Consider the following 27929-nt stretch of genomic DNA (forward strand, 5'->3'; position numbering starts at 1 on the left):
CCCTTTGGCTTTGACAGCCGCCGCCACAAGTCTTTCCGCCTCTCCAGCCTGCCTAGGAGCTGGGAGATAGGAGCTGGATTATGGTGGCCTGAGCAGCTAACGCAGTGCAGGAGCCCGGAGCCCCTGCCCCTACCAACACCGCCGACTTCACCAGAAGGACCAGGACAGCAGTCGGCGCCAACCTGCCATGCCCGCCCCTCCCAGCCCCCTGAGGGGCCCAAGCCCACTGCTGAGGCTGTCTGCCGCCGTCCAGATGTAGCTGGGTCCTGGAGCCCAGTCGTTCCCCTCTTGTGCTCTGCAGATTTCTGCTGCTCGCCGACCATCACCTGGACCAGGGGACTGGTTGAGAGGCCTACAGGCACTGGAGTCCTGATGCCTCCAAGCCCCCTCTCCTGAGAGAAGCCACCGCCACCACCCAGATTTGGGAGCAGGCAACTTGGACAGACGTGGGCCTGAGGGAGCCCAGGAGGTCCGGGCCCACCATGGCCCCAACCCTGCCCTGGCTCCTGCTGTGGGTGGGCTCAGGGGTGCTGCCTGCTCATGGCACCCAGCTTGGCATCCGGCTGCCCCTGCGCAGCGGCCTGGCAGGGGCCCCCCTGGGGCTGCGGCTGCCTCGGGAGACCTACGAGAAACCAGAGGAGCCTGGCCGGAGGGGCAGTTTTGTGGAGATGGTGGACAACCTGAGGGGCAAGTCGGGCCAGGGCTACTATGTGGAGATGACAGTGGGAAGCCCCCCACAAACGGTAAGGTGATCGGGCTGGCGGCAGCCCTCCTTGCTGCACAGCAGGCGGGCGGGAATGCAGCAGGCTGACCCCTGCTAAGATGGGCTGGTCCTTCAGGAGGAGGGACCCCTTCCCAAACCATTCCTCTGGGATCTTGTTGGCAGAAGTCATCCCCAGTGCCCCCCTTTCCTGCCTTCTTTGCCCTTTCTGGCATCCCAGAACCCCTGGGCTGACTGCCCTTCCCTCACTCACAGTCATACACATGACCCCTCAGGAAGAATTTGGGGGCAAAAGAAGCATGTCAGTGGGGGAGCGTGGCCTGGGGAAGGGGCCAGGCCACAAGGACGCTATAACAGGTGTCAGCCCCCTCTGGCGCTGTCGGAGGAGTCTCCAAATTCCACCACTGTGGCTGCTGGCCACCCAACCCTCCTCTCCCCTGGCATTCCCAGGAATTCCAGGCCCTGACCTTCATTTCCTTGAGGACCAAGGAATCCTGGCACTAGTTGGATCAGCCCCTTCCTCCCATGGTCTGGGTTGCCACAAAAGCAGCAAAGGAGGGCCCTCCTGACCTAGCAGCCTAGAAGCCCCAACAGGCCCCTGCCTGCCCCGGGTCCCTTCCTTCTCCCCTTCATCCGTCCCCTTCCCCCATCCTACTCTCTCTCCTCTCTGCACTCCATCCCCTCCCCCACCCCAAGCCTCTAAGCACAGGCCAGAGGGGAGCTGAACTGAGCTTTGGAGAAAGGACAACTGGTAGAAAAGGAGTCTGAGCCCGTTCAAAGAGGATTTCTTTCACAGAAGAGGGGCATGGCAATGATGGAGAAAACACTGCCCACTGTCCCCATCCCCATTCCAACTGAAAATTGCCAAGGTACCTCCAAGGTGGCTGGTGGAGGTTGTGCCCTCCCAGCCAGTGTGCATGCCATGGTAGTGTGGGCTTGAGCAGCTCTCCATGTGGGGTGCCTGGCTGACCTCTGCGTACATCTGCCTCCTCTGTGGGTGAATGAGTCTGGACATGGACATTGATATGGTTCTGCATATGCTGGTGTGTGTCACCTTGAATCTGATCCCGCACATCTTTGTGAGCCACCCCTGGATCTGTGTCATGTCCATGTCTGGGAAGCCTATCCATGGTGGGTGTGGAAAGGTGGGTGTGGGTTGAGGGAAGAGACAACCATGCTTCCCTGAACTCAGATGCTGGACCTAGGAGCACTGTGGACCCTCACCTTCCAAATACTTGACAGAAGCCAGCCTTCCTAAGTCTGTGCCAACAGTCCTACCTTCCAGAATTCAAGATTCTGGTCTCCCCCGTTTACCCCCCGCCCCACCCTTTCCTATGCACCAAAACTTCTCCAGAAGTAGTCTCAAATCTGTGAGTGGAGACCAGGACAGTGCCTAAATCTAGGCCCTAAAAGCATAAGCAAACAAAATGCTAGGCATTGTCAGGAAGCAGGAGGCATGTGGAGCATGGAGCAGGCTATGCTGCTGAACCAACAAGAGGTTTGGGGTCAGATAGACAAGGAATCCCCGCTCTATCTACTACCCACAGCTTTCCCTTTTCCCAGCTACATGGCCTTGGACAAATTATATAACCTCACTGAGGCCAATGGCTTGTCTTTAAAATAAGTGAAATGAGATTTCTTTTGCAAGATGATTGTGAGGATTAAATGAGACTGTAGATAGAAACACCTAGAACAATGTATCTGGACACATATTTGACCTCCAGAAAATATTGCCTCACTTTCTCCTTAACTGGCCTGACCACCTCTTCCGCTTCTATGATATGCTACACAATGAGGCATGAAAACTTGACCCTCCATATTTTACAGGTGTGAAACTGGGGGACCAGTTACTATACTTCCCTGGTCTCCAGAGTCAATGTATACATCCCCCAGCCCAGCTCTTGGCAGAGAATAATTGCTCAATGCTTGTCAGATCCTTCTTGCTCTTTGCTAGAAGCTACAAAAGTGGGCTGGGAGTCAGTCACACCAGCCCAAGGAGCTGTGCCAGAGATTCCTCAGTAAAGCAGCTCTGGATTACTCTGTGATTCCTAACCTGAGCCTAAGCCAGCCAGTTTGCTCAGTGGCAACTTTGATCTTCATAGCAATCTGTGAGGATGAGCTTTCTCCCTACCTGTGGGGCTGTTGTAAGCAACAAATGAGAATATGGACAGCAGAGCACTGTGAACGAGCAAAAGTACAATTTGGAGAGCATTCTCTATGTTTGGGGGCTGATCCACAAAGAGATGGAAGACCCATTTTCTGCCCATAAAGACCTTAGGAAGGAAATGAAGTATAAGTACTTAATGAAGGTAATACTCAAGTGATAGTCTGCAGATCCCTGTCATCAGAGCCTGTTAAACTCTCTGGACTCAGGGAGTCAGAATCTCTGGGGGGTGGGACCAACCCATTTGTATCTCAACCTTGAGAATCACTGATTTATGGGAATACAAAGAGTGAAGGGTTAGGGATATATGCTATAGATGTGCATAAGATAATGAGTGAATCAGAGAAGGCTTCCCATAGGAGGCATGCCCTGACATGGTCTTGAAGGATGGATAGGTGTGGGAGGCCATTCCTAATGAGGAAATGGTACCTCTCCCACCATGCTAAAACTGCACCTTACTTGTCCATCTATGACTGCTGCTTCCCATCCTACCCACTTAAGGACTAGGAGAGGCCACAATGAATGAGGAAATAAGTTATGTGTGTTTGGGTTTGTGCATATTTGTTCAGGAGACAGAAGAAAGCCAGACCAGTTAATATTACTGGTTTGTGCCGAGACCAGATAAGTTTGGGTAAATAAGACAGAGCCAAATTACTTTAAAAAAATCTTAAATAATAAGCAATAAAGTTTGGACTTGACATTCAGCTATAAGGAGAAAATTGAATTTGTGCAGAGGAATGATATGAAAAGCAATCTTTTAGGAATAGACACTTGAATTTTAGAAAAAACAGAACAGAACAGGAATACAAGCAGCAGGTGGCTCTGTCAAAAAACCGTCCAGGTGTGAGGTGCTATGACTAGGATTGCATGAGGCTGTGATAAGAGGGAGAGGAAACGGAACCACCACCAGCTCGTGAGGATGTTACATGGCAGATGGGCAGGACTGGTGTCAGTGCTGTGAAGGATGAAGAAGGCAGCAACTATGATTTGGAGAGGGGACTCTGGGGTGAACTAGAGGGCAACAGGAAAGTTGGCAGGAGGGCGTGGTCCAGGAGTACTGCTGTACAAATGTATACTTTTGTTTACTAGTAGAGTATATGCAGTTTCTTTTATAAATTCTACATTATTTAATTCTTTTCTTTTTGAAAAACATGAGCAGAATTATATTCTCTAAGAACTTTGTTATATGCTATGTAGAAATACATTTTTTGTCCTTTACAGCAATTTCTTTTTCTTTTTTTGTACCAGGGATTGAAACCAGTCAGTCAGTGCTTAAGGGGTACTTAAGCACTGAGCCAAGTCCCTAGCCCTTTTTATTACTAATTTTGAGATAGGGTCTCACTAAATTGCTTAGGGCCTCATTAAGTTGCTGAGGCTGGCTTTGAACTCTCAATCCTCCTGCCTCAGCTTCCTGAACCACTGGGATTATAGGCATGCACCACCGCACCCAACATTTACAGCAATTTCTACAATATATAAAGTCATGTATGTGTGTGTGTGTGTGTGTGTGTGTGTTGTGCTAGGGACTGAACCAAAGGTGCATTACCACTGAGCCACAACCCCAGCCCTTTATATATTTTATTTTGAGACAGGGTCTCCCTAAGTTACCTAGGGCCTCACTAAATTGCTAAGGCTAGCCTTGAACTTGGGATCCTCTTGCCTCTGCCTCCAGAGCAACTGGGATTATAGGTGTGTGCAACTGCCTTTACAACAATTTCTACAATATATTAGGTCATGTGTATATGTGTGTGTGTGAACCAGAGGTGTGCAACCACTGAGTTACAGTCCCAGCCCTTTTATTTTTTATTTGGAGACAAGAATCTGGCTAAGGTGAGGAGGCTGGCCTTGAATTTGCCATCCTCATGCCTTAGCCTCCTGAGTCACTGGGGATTACAGGTGGGCCTGGCTAAAAAGATCTTTATTATTCACAGCCTCCAGAAGAAGAGAGGGCTCTGGAAAATTAAACCACTGGCCAGAGGGAAGATAGGAAGCTGAGACCTTGTCCCACCCCTTGTTCTTCCCACTGTGCCACTGTCTTGCAGAGATGAGTTTACCTCCAGCATTCCTCCTCCATTCTCCCCTAACACCTGCTTGGGCCTTCCTCGCTGCACTTGTCATAATGTGTTATAACTGGTTTTGTTTCCTTCATAAAACTCCCAAGCTCTTTGGGTGGGGGTGTAGCTCAGTGGTAGAGTGCTTGTATAGCCCAGACAGGGCCTGTGTTCCATCCCCAGCACTGGGGGAAAAAAGCTCTTAGGAACAATGCTGTTTTTATCTTATTTATTTATTTTGAGTGTCTTATCTATCTTTGCCTTCTAATACCTAGGACAGTGTCAAACTCAGAACATTCACCAAAAAATGTTAAGTGAATGAATAAATATGTTGCAAGTCATCTAAACAGAATTGTTGATGGGCAGCAGTAAATGCAGAATTGGGAGTTCTTGGAGAAAGAGTTTTTATTCTTTTCACTTAAAAGGATGTCATCTCATGTTTTTATTCTTTTCACTGAAAAGCGTCACTGACCAAACACATCATAATAAATTAGAAGTGAAATTTGGTGATAGTCAATTCAATGTAACAAATAATATTTATTGAGTACTTACTATTTACAGAAGAAAAAAAAATAATGCCTTAATTTCAGCCCTTGGAGAGCTCACAATTTGGTCTAAGATATAAACATAAACATCATATAAGACCAGATGCACCTGATACAGAGGGAAGAACAGTGGGTCTTGGAAGTTCACAAAGAGAAGTGGCCATTTCTGACAGGGTAACAGGAGAGGCTTGCTGGAAAAGTAAGCACTTCAAATATGGCCTTGATATGTGAATATGGCCTTGAATGATGAGAAAGCTTTGCTCTAAGTGGTGGGAAATTGACACTGCAGGGGGAAGTGCATGCACTATGGTGAGAGGTTGGAAGTGGTGGTAGAGATACTGTGATGCAGGGTAGAATCTGGGATTATTCTGGAAGTAGTCGGGAGTCTTAGTAGGAATATAAGAAGAGGACAGTGGAGTCTAATTTGAGCTCCAGGGAAATAAGTGTGGAGGAAGACTTGGATAGTCTAGAGTGAGAGACGAGGATCTGTGAGGATACAAGGGCCTGAAGGAGGGTGCTGACTGTGAGGGCAGAAAGGAAGAAAGGTTCTCAGGACACGAGTATCCACATCTTATTTCCACCAGTCCTTCTCTGCCCTTATGAGATTTAAGAGGTGAGAGATAAGAAGAGAAGTTGGCTTCTTTCTGTTGAACCCCTCTGACTTTTTGTCAGGGAACACAGCAAAAGGAGCAAGCTTTTAAAAGAATAATATGGTTTAAGTTCCCACATTTATTTTTCCACTTCAATTGTGAGGGACAGGTGTTAGCATACCCATTTTGGGAATAAAGAAATTGAGGCCCAGAAAGATTAAGTGGTTTGCCCAAAGTTACTCAGCTAGGAGGAACAGAGCTGGAGTTCAAGTCTTTAGATTCCATGTTCAGATGCTAATTCAGTCCCACATTTTATAGTCTTGAACGTGTTGGTTGACCTAGGGATGCTGACCTTGAGGGTATAGTTCTCCACCAGCTGGCTGTGGGGGTCTGGAAACCAGGAGAGAAGTCAGAACTGGACAAGGAGATTTGAGAATCACCTGCAAATGTGGTTGTAGAAGCCAACTTAGCAAATGTACTTGTTCTTAGAATAGAGAGAAAAAAGAGGAAGGTGATTATGGAAAGAATATTGGGTATAGACAAAGGAGAAAGAAATGTTCAGAGAAGTGGAAAATTATGAGGCTTCAGGATCTCAGAAACCAAGAAGGGACAAGTGGTTTCCCTTTTTTCTCTCTGTCCTCCATAATGTTTTTCAAACTGTGCCTTGTAGGGTTCTGTAAAGGGACCACAGAGGAAAAGGAGATGATTAGGAGAAAGATAAAGCAAGAATCTGGACCTCCCGTCCTTCCTATCTCTAAGCTGTCCACCTCCTACTGCTCCAATTCTCCTGATGCTCCCAGAACAATTCTGGTTTTTTTAATTATTTTTACACAGTAGACTTTTGGGTTATATTTCATTTTTTAAATTATGTATTAAAATGGTTAAAAGCCATGGAGCTCAAAGAACTACCCTCCAAATTAAACAAATTAGGAAAGCCCCTAGCTGCTGAGCAGCCTGCTCAGCGCTTGTGACTACACTGGCCTTCCCAGGCTGGGCCTCAGCTGCACACAGACCTTTGCTAAAACCCTGTCGTTTCACACACTTCTCCTCTGCCTCCCAGCTCTGTAAACATGAATTTTATCTGGAGGTGGGGAGTGTTGAGAAAGACAGTGCCCTCTCTCTAAGGTAGAGAGTCAGGAGCCCTTCTTGGGCATCACCAATGAAGACCTAAATAGAAAATTCTGATTGAAAATCCAGGAAGAGACTCATCTCTCAGGGAAATCCCCATTCCTGACAATTCACTTGTCTCTCTGCTGGGAGCCATCTCCCCTGGGTGCCTGGGCAGTGGAGAGTTCTGGGAAGGAGCCAGACCATTTTCCTGGTTTCAGAGCTGCCCTAAGAGTCTCCTGACAGGATGGCCCAGAGGGCTGGAAAGCTTCACTGATGCTTGTCTGCCACATCTTCAAGTCCTGTAGTCAGGTGGTTCCTAAGAAGAGAGAGGTGGACATTCTGAGGGGAAAACTGAATCATTAGTCCTGGGGGATACTGCCTCCACCCCCATGGGGTATCATGGAACACAGGCTCAGGTGATTTTTCCTACAGCCTGACGAAACCATGGAACAAGCTGGCTGAGCGCCATCTTCTCTCATGCCAGCCTTCCTCAGACTCCCCAACTGCCATCACCCTGTAACTACCCTCTTTGTGCCTACTGTAGCTCCACTGTATCCAGGCTGTCTTGTTGCTTAGCCTCTCAGGGTTGGTGAACCCCACTACCTATCTTTTCCAGTGCCCATGGAGATTTTCCCAAGGAACATAAGGAGTGAGCTCTAGCAGCTTCTAATGGCTGAAGCAAGTTAGCTTATGTGCTGGGCATGACCCAGATGCCATGGGAGGAAACTGGGCTTATGCCAGACATCAGATTTTTTCACTGAGAACTGACCAAGAGATTAAAGCCATTGAAATCTGTGAGTAGGACAAGTTAGACAACAGGAGGGACTTATTGTCTGACAATGAGAAGCAGGTAGCTAATAGCTGCTGTGTTCCCTTGTATAGCAGGGTTTTCCAGGTAAAGTCTGCAGAGGCTGAAGGTACACAAGAGGCCTCAAGGGCTGGAGATGCAGCTCAGTGATAGATTTAGTAGTTAATGTGTACAAGGCCCTGGGTTCAATCCCCAGCACCACCCCCTGCAAAAATCTTTAAAAGCCACTGTCTTAAATCTGTTTCTCTAAGAACAGACTGGGACATTTTTTGATTGTATCTGTCACCTCATGTGACTAGGAAGCACTGACAAATGCTAGTCGAGTTGAGATAGAGGCTGGGGGGAAAGGGAGCATCCTGGCCAAAGGAGGAAGGTTTCACTAGATAACCTTGACTTAGGATGATCTTGATACCTTGGGATTCTTTGAAAACCAGCCTAAGGTGGGGTAAGTGACACTAGGAAGCCTTCATGCTCCCAAGTACCCACTGCCAGTGACCACATAGAGAGCGGAGTGACAGGCAGAAGATATGTCTGGGATAAGAGGTGTATCTGTGTGGGGTCAGCTGATTTGTCCAGGCTGGGAGGAACCTGGACAAGACCCAGTCTCTGAACTGTTTGAGGCAGGAACTTTGGCTGCTGACTTTAGGTTCCTCGTATCCTTTCTCGCCCCTTCTCTCAGCCTTGGTCAAGTTTGGATCTGGGAAGGTCCACTGAGAAAAGCAGATGGATCTGACTCAGAAGACTCTGGGACCAAGACATTCTGGAGCCACCAGGACCTCTTTAAGAACCACAGGGCCCTGGAAAGACATTCAGTCAATGAGCATGGATATGGGGGGGCATCAGTTGTCACAATCACTGTGTTCAGTGGTCATGCATACTGCCAGATTGAAAATCCCCCCTGTGTGCACCCTGGGGCTGAGAATTAATAGCAGGAGTCTGTAGGATCACAGAGAACTAACTGCAGGAAATGAGGCAATTACTGTCAGTTTTTAAAAAAAAAAATCAGTATGAAGTACCTACTTGAGGCCAAGGAATAATTAAGTAATAAGGATACAAATGGCTCTCTACCCTTGTGGAATTCATAGTCTGGGACAGACAGACAATCATAAAATAAGTGATTAAAGGTTTACTGAGTTTGTGACAGAGAAGCATAGGTTCTGCAGGAGGAGGAGCCTCATCTCGGCTTGGGCATCAGGGAAGGCCTGTGGGAGATGGGATGTTTCACTGTGACTTGAAAGTTGAACAGGAGTTAGGCAACAGGGAGAGAACATTCCAGGCAAAGAAAACAGCATATGCCCTGGTGCACAAGTGAGATCATCCTTCTACTACTAGGAAACCACAAGAAGCACAGTGAGGAAAGGGGAGATGTCAAGAGATGTTTGCTGGGGTTGACCTATGACTGTTCAGATGCCTTAAGGTCAAGGGTCCCAGGATTTAATTTAGATAGTTGGTATCAGATGTAGAATAACAAATTGCCAAAATGTAAGTGACTTTAAACAAGAATCATTTCTCCCAATTCTGTGGGTTTTGGCTTGTGGTTCTTCTACAGGTCTCACTTGGGCTCACTCATGTGGTTCACTTTTCTGGCTCTGTGAAGTCCTTCATCCTCAAGGAGGCAAGACTGAGTGGCTTCACACTGAATCTCAGGCCCACCCCCAGTGCACAAATGCCTAACAAGCCCCTCCTGTGTGGTTTGCTGATATCCTAATGGCCAAAGCAAGTCACATGGCTAAGCTCTGATTCAGTGTCAGAGGGGATCACACAAGGGCATGGATACAGGGGCATGTGATTCATCAGTGTAGCAATCTACTACACAGGAAGGTCAAGGACATGGAAGACCACAATTGAAGGTTGGGCAGAACCAATAAATTCTTGTTCTAGCTTTGTGACTTGTTGTGTAAGATGGGTTAAGTTGCTCACTCATTCTAGGTCTCAGTTTCCTTTTTCAGCTTTAGCCAAAAGGCTTGTTGGACAAGAATATAAATCATTTCCCTCACTGACACTGGGTTCCACACAGAGGAAAAGAGACTTCCTCTTTAGGATGAAGATTTGCAGAAGTGGTCAGAGCCTGGGATAGTCTGCTAAGAAAAGTTGTGGGTTTGTTTTGGTTCCAGAGTGTCACACATACTGACAAACATTCTGAGCTACACCCTCAGCCTAGGTTGTGGCTTCTTAGTAACTAGAGATTATTCAAAATTGAAAAAAAGCCCCACCTCTCCTGGACAGTGGACAGATGCCTCCTGAAGGCCCTTTCCATCCACGAGAAGCTCAGCTATCCCGTCTGTTGAGGAGAGCTGGTATCAAGATGGGAGGGATTTGGGGAACAAAGGGCTCATCCCAAACTTGCCAGTTCCTTTCTTGTCTCATCATCAGAGATATGCTGAACAGAGTGAATCCAGGCAGGTGTGCCCTTCCCTCTGGGGCTTGTTAGCACTTCCCATGAAGCCACCTTCCCTCAGAGGCCTCCAGGGGCACATTTGTTTGTTAAGTGATTGGCACTGACCTAGCCCTGACCCCAGGCTACAGTCTCCTGGGCATCTGACTGCTGGGTATGCCTGGGCCAGGGGACAAGGAAGAAGAGGGCTCCAGGCTGCAAGAACACAAGCCTCCTGTGTCAAGCCAGGGCCAGGAAAGAGGAGAAGGTCTAAGCCAGGCCACACCTATAGCCTAAATCAGCCACTGTCTGAGGGATCATTCCCCAGCCCCAAAAGACAGGATTATCTCTTCTACCATTTCTTTCCTTAATACAAGAAATACTTATTTCTAGGTACTGTGATACTCGGTAGAGATACAATGAGGATTTTTTTTTAATTATATATGCAAGAGAGCCAGTGCAGTGGTCCACATGCTGATAATCCCAGCAACTCAGGAGCCTGAGGCAAGAGGATCAAAAGTTCAAGGCAGCCTGGACAATCTTGTGAGACCCTGCCTAAAAATTATTATTATTTTTTTTTTTTTTTAAAAAGGACTGAGAATGGCTGGATGCGGTGGCGCAAGCCTGTAATCCCAATGTCTGGGGAAGCTGAGACAGGAGGATCTTGAGTTCAAAGCCAGCCTCAGCAAAAGCGAAGTGCTAAGCAACTCAGGGAGACCCTGTCTCTAAATAAAGTACAAAACAGGGCTGGGGATGTGGCTCAGTGACCAACTGCCCCTGAGTTCAATCCCTAGTACCCAAGAACAAAAACAAAAAAGAACTGGGAATGTACCTCAGTGCTACAGTGCCCCTGAATTCAACCCCTAGTTAAAAAAAAAAAAAATACAAAGAGAGGTGAGAATCAATGTGAAATTGCAAGAGTGGCAAGTTTTTTGGAAGCATTTGAATAAGAGAACATGACCTAGTCTTTCTCCATGAGGAAGTCCCTCTTGAGCTCAGGCTTAAGGATGAGCAGGCAGTGAGTAGACAAAATTGCAAGTGAAATAATGGTCCAGGCAGGGTGAGCAGCCAGTGCCACAGAATCTGTGGATAGGGAGACTGCGATGAGGCCAGTGTGGCTGGTGGGCAGAGGGCTTGGTAGGGGTAGGGGATACACATAGGTTGGATATGCAGCCAGGGTCAGACCATGAAGGGCCTTGTAGGAGATGCTAAAACGTGAAGTTTTCGTTTTAATAGCAAAAGGCAATTATTGACTTAAGAGGGTAACCTGGTCAAGTTAACACTTTATTTTATTTTTTTTGAGAGAGAGAGAGAATTTTAATATTTTTTTTTTAGTTTTCGGTGGACACAACATCTTTGTTTGTATGTGGTGCTGAGGATTGAACCCGGGCGGCACGCATGCCAGGTGAGCGCGCTACCGCTTGAGACACATCCCCAGCCCCCTCAAGTTAACACTTTAAAAAGATCACTTCTGCTGCAGAAAAGACTGGAGAGGTACAGGGTGGATATACCAAGACCAGCTGAGAAGCCACTGTGCTATTCCAGAGTGAGATGATGATAGCTTGTCCTAGGAGTGGCAAGAGATTGCAAAAAATGAATACATTCAAGAATGTGGAGGGCGTTAGTTGGACAGGACTGGTTGGTGCACTGGAAAGAGAGGTGAAGAAGAAGAGGTATTAGGTTGTCTCTGGAGTTACTGCCTTAAAGAATAGATGGATGGTAATGCCGTTCACTGATACAGGAACACTGGAAGATGACCAGATGGGAAGGACTGTGTAAAGTCAGCTCTGGACATCCTGGTTTTGACGTGTCTTAAGACACTTCAGTATGAGCATTCAGAACTCAATAGGGAGGAAAGAGTAAGCATTAGAAGCTTAGGGGGTCAGGAGGCTGAGGCAGGAGGATGGAGAGTTCAAAGCCAGTCTTAGCGAGGTCCTAAGCAACTCAGTAAGACCCTGTGTCTAAATAAAATATTTTAAAAGGGTTAGGGATGTGAATTAATGGTTAAGCACCCCTGGGTTCAATCTCTGGTACCAAAAAATAAAAATAAAAAAGAAGAAGAAGAAGCAGCAGCAGCAGCAGCAGAAGCAGCTTAGGGGTCCTGGAGTTCCAGGCAAGATGCTTAGCGGGGAGAGGATGGTGTGAGAGGAAGAAGCCCAAGCTTGGGATGTGAGCCTGAGAAGGAGAGAGAAGAGAGGACCTGAGGAGTAAGACGAGGACTGACTTGAGAAAACTCTCTTGTGTTGGTGACATGAAATCACTGGTAATTGTAGTAAGGGCTGTTTGGTAGTGGAAGGCTGGAGGCAGACCCAGTTTTAGAATGGGTTGAGAAATGAGTAGGAGGTGAAGAAATGAAGACAGCTTGGCTTATGAAAGGAGAGGAGAAAGAAGGTAGCTGGAGGCGGGTGTGAGATTAAGGAAGTTTTTTGTTATTTTTTAATGAAGAGACTCAAGCATTTGTAAAGGCCAGTAGAAGAATCCAGAATTGATGGTGTTGGGTGACATGATGGCTGAATCTACCTGAGGGAAGAGACATCATGAATAGGGTAGGTGCCTGAGAAAGGAGGAGGGAATTGGCTCCAGAGCTAAGGTGAGGCTGAGCCAGGAGGGACAGCTGAGGGGAAGGATGGGCTGGGGCAGCTGCAGGCAGGCTGGTATGACTGGCTGTGGAGATGAGGATGGTCCCATCTAACAACCCCCTCCTGTGAATAACAAGGTGAAACTCCCACTACTTACTTCCCTCTTGGGCTGCCCCTGAGGCCCTGTCCATGAGTGTGGTGGCTCAGCTCCTTTACCTCCACATCCCTGCCCTGAAAAAGGCCTCCACTGGAGTGGGAAGGGAGAGAGGTCTCCAGGGAGAGCCCAGAGGGCTCAGCTAGACACATTGAATGACAGGACCAGAAATGACTTCTCTCAGAAGCAGGACCACATGCAAAGGGCAAAGAGTCAGATATTTGCTCCAGAGGGAATCTCTACTGTTTATTATGGTTTCCCTTTTTTTTTTTTTTTTTTTTTGAAGAGTGTGGAGAGAGAGAGAGAGAGAGAGAGAGAACGAACAGTGGGGGGCCTGGAATCCTGGCATGGGGGTGAGTGAGGGGAACAGGAGTGGCAGGTGTTCCTTCCTGGGCTTGGCCCCCTTTGAGGTAGAAGAGGAAGAATTTCCTTAGAAGGAATAGAAAGACTGAGACTGGAAGGGGATCAGGATACCCTCAAGATGGGGAACACAGTAATCTGCAGAGAGAGGAGAGGAGGGGAGTAGGGAGACAAGGAGCACACCCCACCACACACACTAAAATTCCATTCCAGCTGGGAGTGGTGGCGCATGCTTGTAATCCTACAGATTCTGGTCACTGAGGCAGGAGGTTCCCAAGTTTGAGGCCAGCCTCAGCAACTTAGCAAGACCTCTCAAAATAAAAGATAAAAAGGGCTGGGGATGTAGCTCAGTGGTAAAGCATCCTCAGGTTCAATCCCCAGGATCAAAACCAAAAACAAACAAAACAACAACAACAAAAAAAAACCCTTCATTCCACTGTAAAGAAATAGCCATGTTTGCTAGAGCAGGCCAGGCACACACATTCCAGGTAATCCCCCCTTGCCACCACCTTGCAGAGGCTACTATAGGGACTGTGTAGGAAAGAGACCCCTTTCTCTTTGGGATCCAGTAATTGCAGAGAGCCTTGTGATATGAGGCCCACCCCGGGTGCTGAGAGTTGAAGGAGGTCCTGGGGAGGCGGGGTGAAGAAGCCTTTTTTTAAATCATTAACCTGGATGATTGAAATCTGAACTGCTGAGCCTCCCAGTTCTATTGATTTTCTCTGAAAGCACAGCAGCTGGAGCTGGTGGCTGCCCAGAGACCAGAGAGAGGGACGGGGAGAGGCAGCCGAGGGGAGGCAGGGAGGGAAATGGGAAACCAGCCAGGGGTGTGGAGCTGGGAAGGAGGCAGGGGCACAGGGCTGAGAAGCAGGCTTTGGGGACAGGCTGGAGGCCAGGAAGTCAAAGCAGGCACTGGGGGTGGGTACAGTCAGCACAGCCACAGAGGCACCACAGAGAGCAGGGAGGAGCCAGGAGAGGATCTGGCAGAGGACAAAACTGAAGCTGGAGAAGAAGTGACCTGCTCAAGGTGACAAGGTCAAAGCCTGCACCAAACCGGAACTCAGCTGATTTCACTGCATTGATAGAGGGTACAGAAATAAAGGCCCCAAGGTGGAAGGGGGGGCCGGTGGGGGGGGGAGCTGAGGTGCTGAACGTGAAAAGTAGGCAAGAATGGGATTCAATTTACATATTACCATTTTTGGAGGACAGGAGCCTCATGAGAATACAGTAGATACTCACAAAAAATGGCTCTGGTCTGACTGAGGAGGGGTCAGACCATCAGAGTGTTACTGAGCCGGGACGTTGTGCTGTTCATGCAGTGTGTCAATCACTGAAGTGATGAATTTTGCCAAAGAGAAAGAGTATATTCACACTTGTAATCCCAGCAGCTCAGGAGGCTAAGACAGGAGGATTCCAAGTTCAAGGCCAGCCTTAGCAATTTAGCAAGGCCCTAAGCAATTTAGTTAGACCCTGTCTCAAAATCAAAGATAAAAAGAGCTAACACTGGGTGTGGTGGTGCCCACTTATAATCCCAGCAGCTCAAGAGGCTAAGGCAGGAGGATTGCAAGTTCAAAGCCAGCCTCAGCAATTTAGTGAGGCCCTAAGCAACTCAGCAGGACCCTGTCTCTAAATAAAATACAAAAAAAGGGCTGGGAATGTGGCTCAGTGGTTAAGTGTCCCTGGGTTCAATCCCAATACCAAAAAACAAAACAACCAAGAATTTATTCACAAGGCAGTGAAATGTGACAGAGTTGAAGGATATTTGTGGGATAAAGAAACAGGGTTGCTATAGTTTGGATCTGGAATGTTCCCACAAAGGCCCATGTGTTAATATCTCGGTCTTCAGCATGTTGTTTCTGGGAGATGGTGGAAACTTTAGGAGATGGGGCCTAATTAGTAGAAAGAACTTGGGTCACTGGGCATGTGCCTTGGAAAGGGATATTTGGATCATGGCCCTTCCTTGTCTGTCTTGGTTCCTGTCCTCTGTGAGATGAACAACCTCCTCTGCAAACATTCCCAACACGTACATCATGCTGCCACTGGCCCAAAGCAAGGTGGCCAAGTGACCATGGACTGAAATCTCTCAAACCGTGAGCCAAAATAAATCTTTCCACCTTTTAAGTTGATTTGCTCAGGTATTTTGTAATAGCAACAGAAAGCTGACTAACACAAGGGTGGTCTGAGGTTCAGGAAAGGTGTGGAGGTAAGTAAAGTGAAGGAATAGGTGGTCTGTGCAAACTTGAAGACTGCATGGAAAACAGTGATGTTAGCATATCTGAGAGTGGAGTTTTGGTCCTCTGATGTCAAAAGATCACACAGTAGACACCTGTGCAGGCTCAAATAAAGGGACTGGTGGTTTCAATCAGTTTGATACACAAGGCTAAATAAAACCAATTTAATCCTTAACAAGGTGAATGAGGTGTTATCTATAGTAAAGGTAGCTGAGGTCTATTAGTTTATTGTTTAGTTAAGTGACTTCTAAAATCAGTGATGAAAATAACTATAAGTGAATGAATCTAGAAGATTTGTTCAGATTTTCTCTGGATTTCAAAAGAAAGAACATGCTCTTTGGTTTTTAAACTTTCACTAGGGACAGAAAATGGCTCAAGCCTCTTAGAACAGAAAAAAAAAAATTATGAGAGCCGTTGCGGTGGCACATGCCTATAATCCCAGCCATTCAGGAGGATCAAGAGTTCAAAGCCAGCCTCAGCAAAAGTGAGATGTTAAGCCACTCAGTGAAATCCTGTCCCTAAATAAAATACAAAATAGGGCTGGGGTTGTGGCTTAATGGTCGAGTGCCCCTGAGTTAATCTCTGGTTAAAAAAAAATTATGAGGAGTCAGTTTTAAGAGGAGGAGGAAAAAATAAGGTAAAAGAAATGCTAGGAACTGCACAGCAAGGAGCACCAAGAAGACTGCTGTCTGTGTCCATGCAGCCCAAACCAGGGCCCGCACAAGATAGGTTTTCACCAAGACATCATATGTGGCTCCTGGTTCTCCATTATTTCTGACAATAGGACATATAGGCCTCTTATGAAATTCTGAGATAGAAGGGGAGCCACATTCTGGAGGGCAGGGTCACAAAAACACAGGCAATAATGTGTCCTCCTAGTACCCTTACCTGTGCCAGCTCCTAGAACAGCTTTTCTAAGAGCTGGGGTGGGGGTGGGGTACACAAGGCTTCTTCCTGGGAGAATCAGAAAAGGAGGAAAGGGACAGGCTTCTGAGAGCAGAGGCCATCTGATGATAGAAATGGGAACAGTGAAGACACACATCCAGTGTGGCTCTCATTACATTGAAAATGTCAATTCTATAAACAGAAGCAGACACAACATTTCTGAAGCCAAATTGAAGGTTCCATGGACCCCAGGTTCTGTCTATGGTTGTGGTACCAGTGGGTGCCAGCCTGGCTGGTCCTGCATCATGGATGCTTCAGCCTGGACATCCCAAAAGGAAAATGTGGCTGTGGAGTGAGGGGCCGTAAGGCTGCTGAGTCCAGAGCCATCTGTCCACAATGAATTTCTCTTCCCTTTCTCTGACAGCTCAACATCCTGGTGGACACAGGCAGCAGCAACTTTGCTGTGGGGGCTGCCCCCCACCCTTTCCTGCATCGATACTACCAAAGGCAGCTGTGAGTCCTGGGGAGAGCCCAGGGGAGGAACCTTCCCCAAGGAGAGTTGGGAGGGGTGCAGAGAGAAAAACAAGATCCTCAGATCCTTTCTTCCTGCCAGGGAAGGGGAAGGGAAAAGAAGGCAACAGTGGCTAGGGGAGAAGGGTGAAGAGGAAGTTTAAAGAGGCATACTGAGGGAAAGTGTGATATGAAGGCCAGCCACCTATAGGAGAAGGAGGCAGAACGCTCCATGGCTCCCCAAGCCATCTCAGCAGGGAGGCGAGGGAGGCTTCACCCAGTGCTGTCAGTGGCTCACAGTTTTCTGACAATAGCAGCTAAAGCTAGGCTGAAAGTCTGCAGTGGTTAGTTCCCTTTGCTGTGTTCTCACCCAGGGACCACTGCAGGTGGCTTTGCATGGTTCAGGGACATGAAAGAAAGAATTTTCCATAACCCCCACTGCCTGGACCCATATCAGGAACTGAAAGCTACAATGTCTTTTCCATGGACCACCCAGAGTGCCACCAGCTGGGTCCAGCTCACTGGTCAAAGGGAGGTTGGAGTGAGTTTTTAGGTCAGAGAGGCAGTGGAGAAAGATCTGGAGGCCCCCTTTAGGCATTATGGGCTAGGGATGTGGCTTAGTGGTAGAGTGCTAGCCTCCAAGCATGCTTTCCAAAGCATGAGACCCTGGATTCGATTCCCAGCACCACAAATACATACATACATACATACATACATACATACATACATACATAAGGCATTATGAGGAAATGGCAAGAAGGCATCTAATATCTGAGTCACTTGTGTGAGGATGAAAGTAGAAGCTTGCATCCTAACCTTAGACTTCCAGGCAGGTGCCAGTTCCTGCCTTCTTTGGCCCCCTTCCCTTTTAACATCCCTACCTAAACAAACAGTTGGGGAGGGACAGGGGTAGGAGCAATGAAAGGGCATTCAGGTCTTCATCCCAATCAATCACTGCTCCCACTCAAGCCCTGGCTAGTGGCATGCTTGTTGATGAGAATGCTTTACCAGGTGGTGTGCAATGCCTAGCAGCTCTGCTGAGAGGCTTGTGCAAATCCTTTCTCTAAAAGAACTTGCTACAAGCTTCCACACTCACCCTGCCTAGCATTTTCTCCATCACATAGATGGTACCACTGGGTCCCAAGGCAGAAAGTGAGTCAATGGCTCCTTTTCTGTGGGAGCCTGCTGGAATCAGGGGGAGAAAGAGATGCTGCTAACTGTCCCTGCAGCAGCAGCACAACAGCAGACACAATTCACAAAGCCCAGCTTGTTCTTCACAGGCTTGAGCTCCAGATCCAGGAATATGCACTATGGAGACAGGACAGCACACCCTGGCAATAGCTCCCCTCATCTTTTTATTTATTTATTTTTTAAATATTTATTTATTTATTTTTATTTTTTGGCGGACACAACATCTTTGTTTGTATGTGGTGCTGAGGATCGAACCCGGGCCGCACGCATGCCAGGCGAGCGCACTACCACTTGAGCCACATCCCCAGCCCCTCCCCTCATCTTTTTATAAGATCACTTTATAATTTTTTTTTTTCTAGGTGAGGAGTCTAGGGATATTCTACAGAGTAGCCTGAAAGCAGATTCTAGAATGTCCCTGAGATAAGATGGCATTGGCAGTAGGTTTGATGGTGGATCTCTATACCAGTTGTTGTGGTTCTGCATCTACAGATTTCTGCCTCCTTTCCACAGGTCCAGCACATACCGGGACCTCCGGAAGGGCGTTTATGTGCCCTACACCCAGGGCAAGTGGGAGGGAGAGCTGGGTACCGACCTGGTGAGCATCCCTCACGGCCCCAACGTCACTGTCCGTGCCAACATTGCTGCCATCACTGAATCAGACAAGTTCTTCATCAATGGCTCCAACTGGGAGGGCATCCTGGGGCTGGCCTATGCGGAGATCGCCAGGGTGAGAGGGACAAGGCCTGACCTTACACGCTGAGTCTGCATGTTGCATGCTACCTGCCATGTGGGAAAGGAATTAGGAGAAAGAAGGGAGAAGAATAGACCCAAAGATAGATACATGTCAGTGTGAAGTGTTACCGAGCAGGGGTAGGGTGGCCGTCTTAATTTCAGCCATACAGAGGGCAGAACTATAGTGAGAGCAGCTCTTATAGGTACAGGAATAGGTTGTGGTTTCTGTGAACTCTAGGATCATTAAAAATGAGAGGCCCCCATAAATCTGAAGTAGATCAGGCATACAAGGATGAAAGAGTCTCTGGCTGTGGGCCATGATTTCCTGTTTGCATTGCCAGTGTCTCTTGCTACCCTCTCTCTGGCAAATCTCAGTGCCTCAACATTGTCTTTCCCAAGGAACATCCCCAAGTTTTTGCTCTTGCCTTCCAGCATAGGCAAAAACTGGCCTCTGTTCACTAGGGTCTTGCATGTGAGGATTCACTCCTTGTCTCTTTCTGCCACAGCCCGATGACTCCTTGGAGCCCTTCTTTGACTCCTTGGTGAAGCAAACCCACGTCCCCAACCTCTTCTCCCTGCAGCTCTGTGGCACTGGCTTCCCCCTCAACCAGTCTGAGGTGCTGGCCTCAGTTGGAGGGAGCATGGTAAGTAGGTCCTCAGAGAGGAGGTCCTGGCACTGGGAGAGATAGGTGCCATCTGCCCCCCTCCCTCTAGGTTACAATACAGTCATCTCTACCACTTAGAATCAAGAGCCATTATTTTCATCCTTGCATTATTCCTGAAAGAAGTCAAGGCATCTATGGTAAACCTGGGATGTGGATTAGGAATATTCAAAGGAAATGAAAATAAGACCTATTGAATTCAGATTACTCAGTCTGATGATCAGAAAGCAAGAGATACATGCAGTTTAAGCTATTTATTAATTAATTAGGACAATGGTGAATAGTTCTCCAACAAGCAGAGAAGATAAAACTCATAATTGAAGCACATAATCAATCCATTCAACATTTATTCTGCCAGTTTAGGTTTAAATAACTTTATAGCAAAAGTCTCTTTCCCTGAACACACTTGAGAAACTATAAATCGCTTTGGGGCATGATTTGATTAGAAGCAGAAAAATGAAAAAGGTCATCTGTGGAGGGCTTTGCCACCCCCAAGGAATGCCTGATCTTATTGCTTGGTTTCTGGGTGGCTTGCTCTTCCTCCAGACAGAGACACAGATACCTGCCTCTTCTTCTCCTAGATCATTGGGGGTATTGACCACTCACTGTACACGGGCAGTCTCTGGTACACTCCCATCCGGCGGGAGTGGTATTATGAGGTGATCATTGTGCGGGTGGAAATCAATGGACAAGATCTGAAAATGGACTGCAAGGAGGTAATGAAACCAAGGGGCAGCCAAGGGGAGGTGAATGGGATAGATGCCACAGTAAGGGGTGGCTTTTCATTATGAGGTTGGAACAAGGAGGCAAAGGTAGGGGACCTGTGGAGAGGTTGAAGGCTAGGTCTAGAAATCAGAAGCTTAAGGGTCACAGAGCAGGACCTGAGGTTAGGCGCCAGGGATGGGCACAGCACTTTTACAGAGACCATGGGGCTTATGGTCTAGTGATAAAAAGAGCATGGACCTAGTCCCTGTCTGGACTCTTTTCACTAACTGGCCAGCTTTATGATCTCAGGCAAACCATTTGCAAGGCAGTGTCATATGCCACAATAGAAGAGTCCAGCTTTGGAGCCAAAGACCTGGATCTGAATCCGGTTCTGCCATTTACTAGATATGTGCCCTTAGGCTAGTTACTATTCAGTGTTTTCAGTTTTCTCATCTTACAAAACAGAGGTAAAAACAACTTTCCGAAAGATCATGGAGAAGGTCAAGAAAGTGTCTTCAGTGGCTGGCGGTACCCAACAAATGCTAGGTAAACCATTTGGGTCTCCTTCCCTAGATTCTTATGTATGGTAAATTAGTACTATGACAAACTAAAAAGCACTAAACAAAATTATTTTTAAGATTGGAGAATATCTGCAATTGTACAACATTTAATGAATGCCTCCTGTCTGCTGGGCACCATTCTAAGAGTTTTCAGTGAGTTAATTTAGTTAATCTTTACAATAACTCCTGAGGTAGGTTAATATCCTCATTTTCGAGATGAGGAAACTTAGGCACAGAAGTAACTGGCTCAAGGAGGTACATACATGAAGTGGCAAAGCCAGGATGCCAACCCAGGCAAGGCTCCAAGCAATCAAACTCACCTCTCCAACTCTGCCCAGAGCCTGGCATCAAAAACTCTTCTAACCCTTTCCTCTCCTTCTCAGTACAACTATGATAAGAGCATCGTGGACAGTGGCACCACCAACCTTCGTCTGCCAAAGAAAGTATTTGAAGCTGCAGTCAAATCCATCAAAGCTGCCTCCTCGGTCAGTGGACTAAGAACAGGGTATAAGAGATGTCACAGTTTCAGAGGAAGTCAGTGAGAGTTGCATTTCTCAGCAAGAGTCAAGATGTCTCATTTAGATCTTTCCACTTAGAGCTCTTAACAACTGCTCTCCTTTATGGGTCTGTTGCTCTTGATACAATCCTCCAGTACAAATCGATTACCTTTGTTGCAGTTCACCTTTCCCTACCTTGGATATTTCCCTAGAGAAGTAAATAAAGGGCCCAGTCAATGTCCTATGAAAATGGAACAGGAGGGTCTGGGGATGTGGCTCAAGCAGTAGCGCGCTCGCCTGGCATGCGTGCGGCCCGGGTTCGATCCTCAGCACCACATACAAATAAAGATGTTGTGTCCGCTGAAAACTAAACAATAAATATTAAAATTCTCTCTCTTTCTCTCTAAAAAAAAAAAAAAAGAAAGAAAGAAAATGGAACAGGAAAGAGAGTGGGAGAGGAAGGACAGCGGGAGAGGCCGATTCCTCACTGTTATTCATTTCTTGTTAACACAGACAGAGAAGTTTCCAGATGGGTTTTGGCTAGGGGAGCAACTGGTATGCTGGCAAGCAGGCACCACCCCTTGGAACATTTTCCCTGTCATCTCACTCTACCTGATGGGTGAAGTCACCAATCAGTCCTTCCGCATCACCATCCTTCCACAGGTATGTCCCCAATCTGAGGTGGTGGATCAGAGGAAGAGGACAAAGTACATATTGGGAGATGGAAAGCAGGTATGGTTTTATACTTGGAAGACAAAACCAATGAGTGTCCAGTGACAAAAGGTTCTTGGAAAAACCCATCCCCTTAGCACTCAGGGATGGCAGAGGGAAGAGCTAAGTGCAGAGATACCTAGAGGGCAATGATGTGGGGAAGGAGAGAGCAAAGAAGACACCCTCTAACCTTTGATTGCTTGCTTACCCTAGCAATACCTGCGGCCGGTGGAAGACGTGGCCACGTCCCAGGACGACTGTTATAAGTTTGCCATCTCACAGTCATCCACCGGCACTGTTATGGGAGCAGTAATCATGGAGGGCTTCTACGTTGTATTTGATCGGGCCCGGAAACGAATTGGCTTTGCTGTCAGCGCTTGCCATGGTGAGAGTACCAGGAACAAGGGTGTGGGATCACTGTCCATATTCTGTCAGCAGTTAGGACACCTGTACTTTGGGAGGGAGTTAACAGATACCTCAAGCTAAATCAAAATGTTGTGTGAAAACTAGTGTCAGTGTTTATGGACGATTTCTTGTTGTTGTTGCTTTCTGGATTGTCTCCCCTGGTGACTCCCTGCCTAGACTGGTAAGCTGTTGGAAAGCCAGAGCAGCAAGAGCTGCCTCAACACCTTGGGAAGCTTTAAATGCCAGGCAGTAGGCTGTCAGCTGCCCCACAGTGAGGCTGAATGCCACTTCAGAACGGCGGCAGGGTTCTGTAGTGAGATTTCATAGAGTAGGCAAGTGTGCTAGGGGTGTAAGAGGCTAGCTTTTTGGTCAACCCAAAACTACTACTTTTGGGGTATCATTCCTAGTGGATAGGTAAGCAGGGGCCTGGGAGACAGGCCTGACTTTCCCACCTGCTCCTAAATAACTCCAGGAGGGAGAACTAATTTCAAGGCTGGTTTCAAGGTGTCACTATCAGCAGGTCTTTTGTAGCTGCTCTGTGACAACAAGAGCTACCCATTCACATCTGTCCTTTCTCCAGTGCACGATGAGTTCAGGACGGCAGCGGTGGAAGGACCTTTTGTCACACCAGACATGGAAGACTGTGGTTACAACATTCCACAGACAGATGAATCAACCCTCATGACCATAGCCTATGTCATGGCTGCCATCTGCGCCCTCTTCATGCTGCCACTCTGCCTCATGGTGTGTCAGTGGCGCTGCCTCCGCTGCCTGCGTCATCAGCATGATGACTTTGCTGATGACATCTCCCTGCTAAAGTGAGGAGGCCCGTGGGTGAAGACAGATTCCCCTGGACCACATTTTGGTCACAAGTCGGGAGACTCAGATGGCACCTTTGGCCAGAGCACCTCAGGACCCTCACCCACCCACCAAATGTCTCTGCCTTGGCAGAAAAAGAAGGAAAAGCTGTCAAGGTGGGTTACAGGGCTTGCACTGGTAGAAAACAAGAGGGAAGAAAGAAGCACTCTGGTGGCAGGAATACCCTTGATCACCTTAAACTCGAGATGGGAAATTCTGCTGCTTGAAACTTACTTCAGCCCTGAACCTTTGTCCACCATCCCTTTAGATTATCCAACCCAAAGTATTCTTTCCTTATTTCCAGAAGTCCTGGCATTATACCCAGGTTACCCCAGCATGTGTCTCTGTGGTACCCTGGCAGAGAAAGGGCCAATCTCATTCCCTGCTGGCCAAAGTCAGCAGGAGAAGATGCACAGTTTGCTATTGCTTTAGAGATAGGGACTGTAGAAACAAGCCTAACACTGGTGCAAAGACTGCCTCTTGAATTAAACAAAAAACAATTAGATGGAATATTTGTACAAATGAGGAGTGGTCAGAAAGAGGAGAAGGAGGGGGGGGTACAGCAGTTGGGATCACAGCTAGGAAAGGCAGAGATACAACCACTCGCCAGTCCCAGTTTTAGACCTCATCTCCAAGACAGAAGCCCATCTCCTGAGACGGATGTCATTTCTCAATGTTTCTGTGGTCACAGCCTGACCAAAAAGTGAGATGGGAAGAAGGGCTTATCTAGCCAAAGAGCTCTTTTTAAAGCTCTCTTGATTAAAAAGTGCCCATGAAGAAGTTCCACTTAACAAAATAATTTCTACCTTAATTCCACTTGTCTCTTCCTGACCCCTTTCCTCTATGTATGATAGGTGGTAGTGAAACACCCCAAACCCCAAAGCCCCAGGTGCCCTAGGGGAGAGGAACTGGAGTTTAACAAGGCTGGGCATTATCTTCCTGGTCACAGGTTCACTCCCTCCCCAAGGCCCCTATTGCTCTGGAGCTTTGCAGCAGAGGTGCTAAAAGGAACAGAGAGAAGGCCTCTCCTATCTAATCCTTAAAAGCAGAATCCTGAAGATTCATTCAACAGGTATAGGAGTGATGCCTTATACCTCTGCCCAGATTTCTTCCTGTCTAGCTGTAAGAAGTGGTAAGATCATTAGATTAATACTGAGTGGTTTTATTGTTTCCTTTGCTTCTCTAATGGCCCCTCTACTTATTTGGCTAAGACTTCACACACTGGCTAGTATTATACTATGACTGTCAGCAATCGAGGGCTTTCTGGCTCTAAGCCACTGCCTTCGATGTCAAGGCTGCTTGGAGAAAGGATGGCAGCCTCAGGCTTCCTTATTTTCCTCACCACTTTTCCTGTGTTGGAGGCTGTCCTTTCTCCTATCCTGCTTTCTGCTCCCCACTCCCATGGGTACCCAGGCTGGTTCTTGGGTTAGGCAGTGGGGACCAAGTTCATTTTCTCCCTATCAGTTCTAACACACTAGACTATGATACCAGTGTTAGTGGGAAGAGCTGAGTTTTCCCAGTATACCCACTGCATCCTATCCAGTCTACACACTGCTGCCAGGCAGGGTACCTAGCAAGTAGAGAATTATTTGATGAGGGAGAGGGAAATATAAGGAGGGCCTCTGGAGTTGCTGGCCTCTGCCAGTTGTCCACAAGCCATAAACCAATAAAACAAAAATACTGAGTCACAGTTTTTTTATCTGGGTTCTCTTCACTCCCACTGCACTTGGTGCTGCTTTGGCTGACTGGGAACGTTCCACACCTATAACGACTTGACAGGAAGACTGGAGACTGTCCACTTCCAGCTCAGAACTTACTGTGTAAATAAACTTCTAGAACTGCTACCATGAAATGAAAATGCTACATTCTGCTTTATAATTTCCACCCATGTTGGGGAAACTGGCTTTTCCCCAGCTCTTTCCAGGGCATACAACTTAACCCATTCATTAGTAAGTCCCACTGTCCTATTATTTTTTTTAAGAGAAAACTTGCACTTATTTTTCTTTTTACAGTTACTTCCTTTTAACTATACTGAAACTATGAACTCTAAGTGTGAAAAAAAAATCTCGACAACAGTTTCTTGCTTGTAAAAATATGTATTATACAGCTCTATTTTTAAATTCTACTTCTGAAAAATGACTGTCCCATCTCCATTCACTGCATTGGGGGCCTTTGCCTTTGGTCTGCACGGTTTTTACCACTACAAGCCAGTGGGCAGAGGGAGAAGGGAGAACAGGGGTGGCCAAAACTAATGTGTTGCTTTCTGATTGACCCTGAACAAAGAAGACAAAAAAAGCAATGATGAGGCCCTAGCCACCATGTACAACTCTCTCTGAAACCACCACCCTCTGCTGGAGTTGGCTTCCCAGGGGCTTTCACTGGGAAAGCAGCTAAGCCCCTGATCCATTCATTCCTCCTTTCTTCTCTCTCTATTCCTTTGGCTTCAAAAGATTTTTTGGAAAAGAAAGAATATCCCTTACACCCATCTCTAATTTCTAAATTTTCTGGGGACACCAGAAGATTTTACAGGTAGCCCAAGGCCGCTAAAAAGTTGAGGGGAAAGAAAATCTTAAGATTATAAGATAAAAACTTAATCCTCCCAAATGAAAAGAACAAAAAGGAACTGGTCTTCCATTTTGCCACCTTTCCTGTAATGTCAGTACCAAACTGGAGGCAGTAATATTTATTAAGCAAAGAAAGTAGGTCACCTGACCTCTGAAGAGTTGAGTACTCAGGCCATTTAAATCACCCTACAAGATCCCAGCAAGTTCATCTTCTTACACTGATGCTGGTCTTTAAACCTGGGCAAATAAGGCAAGAGAAAAGAGGAAGAATTCATCCATGAGCTAATAGGTGAGAATGAAAGACAAAAAAGGAAAATGGTAACAAGACGAGAGCATTTAGTTGGATCCTAAAGGAAACATCTTTGCCACCCTGGCACATATTGCTAGACATTTCCAGGTTCCACAACAGGAAAAATCAGTTGCCAGTAATATAATGATGTCTTTCCTTTGGAGACTTTTTTTTTTTTTTTTTGGATTAACACTCAGTTTTTACTTGCTTAACTCTAAAAGAGAAGGGAGCAAAAGCCATTTCCTGAAGGAATAAAGATAAAAGGATAGGAAAAGATTCAAAGCTCTAAGAGAGTCACAGCCTTCCCAGGTATAAAACCTAAAAGCCAGAAGTGCTCAGTAAGCAGAGGTGGAAAAATGATCTTGTTCCAGATAGCTATTCACAGAACAAATGATTTATAAATGTGAAATCCCACCTCCCTTCTTCATATCACTTTGGTCTCCATTTTTCCCAGGACAGGAAACACATCCCCCATACTTTTCTTGCTTTGGAAATTAAAATCCAGCATCCCAAGATCATTCTGCAAGTAATTTTGCACAGACACCTCCTCACCCCAGTGCCTGTCTGGAGCTCACCCAAGGTCACCAAACAACTTGGTTGTGAACCAACTGCCTTAACCTTCGGGGGGGAGGGGGGTTAGCTAGACTAGGAGACCAGAGTGAAATGGAAGGGGTGAGGACTTTACAAGGTGGCCTGTCAGAACTAGACTAGAAGCCAAGCCAATGGTAGCCAGGGATGGCTTACCCCATGAAAAACCTGTGGGTTGTGCTAATTTCTATCCAGAAAATAGGTTGGACAGAAGCTGGCAGGGGAAATGGGACTTGGTTATGTGGTTGTTATTCTTGGACTGTGAATTTTGCTGATGTAAAACAGAATATTCTGTAAACCTAATGTCTATGTATAAATAATGAGCATTAACACAGTAAAATATTCAATGAAGAGTCAAACTATTAGGGTTACATTTTTTACCTCAATCAGAGAGTCTCATTTCACTCATTTGAAGTGGACTGACTAGAACAACACTGAGGCTTGCAAAGGCTCTCAGTAAGCAAGGCATCTGGTTGGACAGCAGGTGAGCACCAGGCTTCAAATCTGCATACATGAGCCTTAAGGAAATGAACTACAGGCTGAGCCAAACCCAAGCAGGATGGCCTCAGAGCAACAGCAGCTTCCTAGATGTATTTGATAACAGCCCCAGGCAAGGATATCACATTTCAAGGCCAAATTAAACATCATCTTCCCTATAATCTGTAACCCCCAAAAGAACTGCAAGATGAGGGGGAACGAACTGTTTCTGCATAATATACATACTTTCATTTACGAACATTTGAATACAGACTTTCTATACACACATTACCTATATAATAAAAATGTACATGGCATGAGTATATGTCACTGTATAAATATAGAGTTTTAGAAATCTTGAACCCGCGCTTCCTGTTCACATCAGTTTTCCTCTTCTTCCTCCCCAGTCAGGTCCATCATTTAAGAGTTGGACAAAAGGGACAAGTGTCATTTGTGTTGGTCTGGGCCCAGAATTTGATACACTGGAAAGAAAGAGAGACACATCTCAGATTTATCTGAGAAGGGAAAAGAGAGTGCCATTAAAGTTCAACAAGATTTAAGTCAAAAAAGTTCTTTCTGTGGGAGACTAAACAGGCTATTTCAATAGC

General features: G+C 46.7%; 2 protein-coding genes across 4 annotated transcripts in view; one reads left to right on the forward strand and one right to left on the reverse strand.

Annotated features, from left to right (window-relative positions):
• Bace1 (beta-secretase 1) lies at positions 1 to 25093 on the forward strand. Its single transcript, XM_046438794.2, has 9 exons — positions 1 to 743; positions 16997 to 17085; positions 18784 to 19000; positions 19512 to 19649; positions 20249 to 20383; positions 21316 to 21417; positions 21943 to 22092; positions 22354 to 22525; positions 23126 to 25093. The coding sequence occupies exons 1-9, from the start codon at positions 483 to 485 to the stop codon at positions 23365 to 23367; spliced, it is 1506 nt and encodes a 501-aa protein (XP_046294750.1). The 5' UTR covers positions 1 to 482; the 3' UTR covers positions 23368 to 25093.
• Positions 19907 to 27929, reverse strand: part of Rnf214 (ring finger protein 214) — a 39577-nt gene continuing 31554 nt past the window's right edge. For all 3 annotated transcript variants that reach the window (XM_046438791.2, XM_046438793.2, XM_046438792.2), the window contains exon 15: positions 19907 to 27803. In XM_046438791.2, coding sequence (XP_046294747.1) covers positions 27738 to 27803 — 66 coding nt within the window. In that variant the 3' untranslated portion in view covers positions 19907 to 27737. The remainder of the gene's footprint in view (positions 27804 to 27929) is intronic.

The sequence above is a fragment of the Marmota monax genome, unplaced genomic scaffold, assembly GCF_021218885.2.
Source record: "Marmota monax isolate L192 unplaced genomic scaffold, Marmota_monax_Labrador192_F-V1.1 WCK01_AAM20220418_F8-fsc00081, whole genome shotgun sequence".
Lineage (NCBI taxonomy): Eukaryota > Metazoa > Chordata > Mammalia > Rodentia > Sciuridae > Marmota > Marmota monax.

Bases quoted from the DNA above. Each gene is read 5' to 3' on its own strand.
- Bace1 (XM_046438794.2), top strand. From the start codon at position 483: ATGGCCCCAACCCTGCCCTGGCTCCTGCTGTGGGTGGGCTCAGGGGTG. The intron at 744-16,996 runs GTAAGGTGATCG...TTTCTCTGACAG, and splicing joins TGGGAAGCCCCCCACAAACG to CTCAACATCCTGGTGGACAC. The intron at 22,093-22,353 runs GTATGTCCCCAA...TGCTTACCCTAG, and splicing joins GCATCACCATCCTTCCACAG to CAATACCTGCGGCCGGTGGA.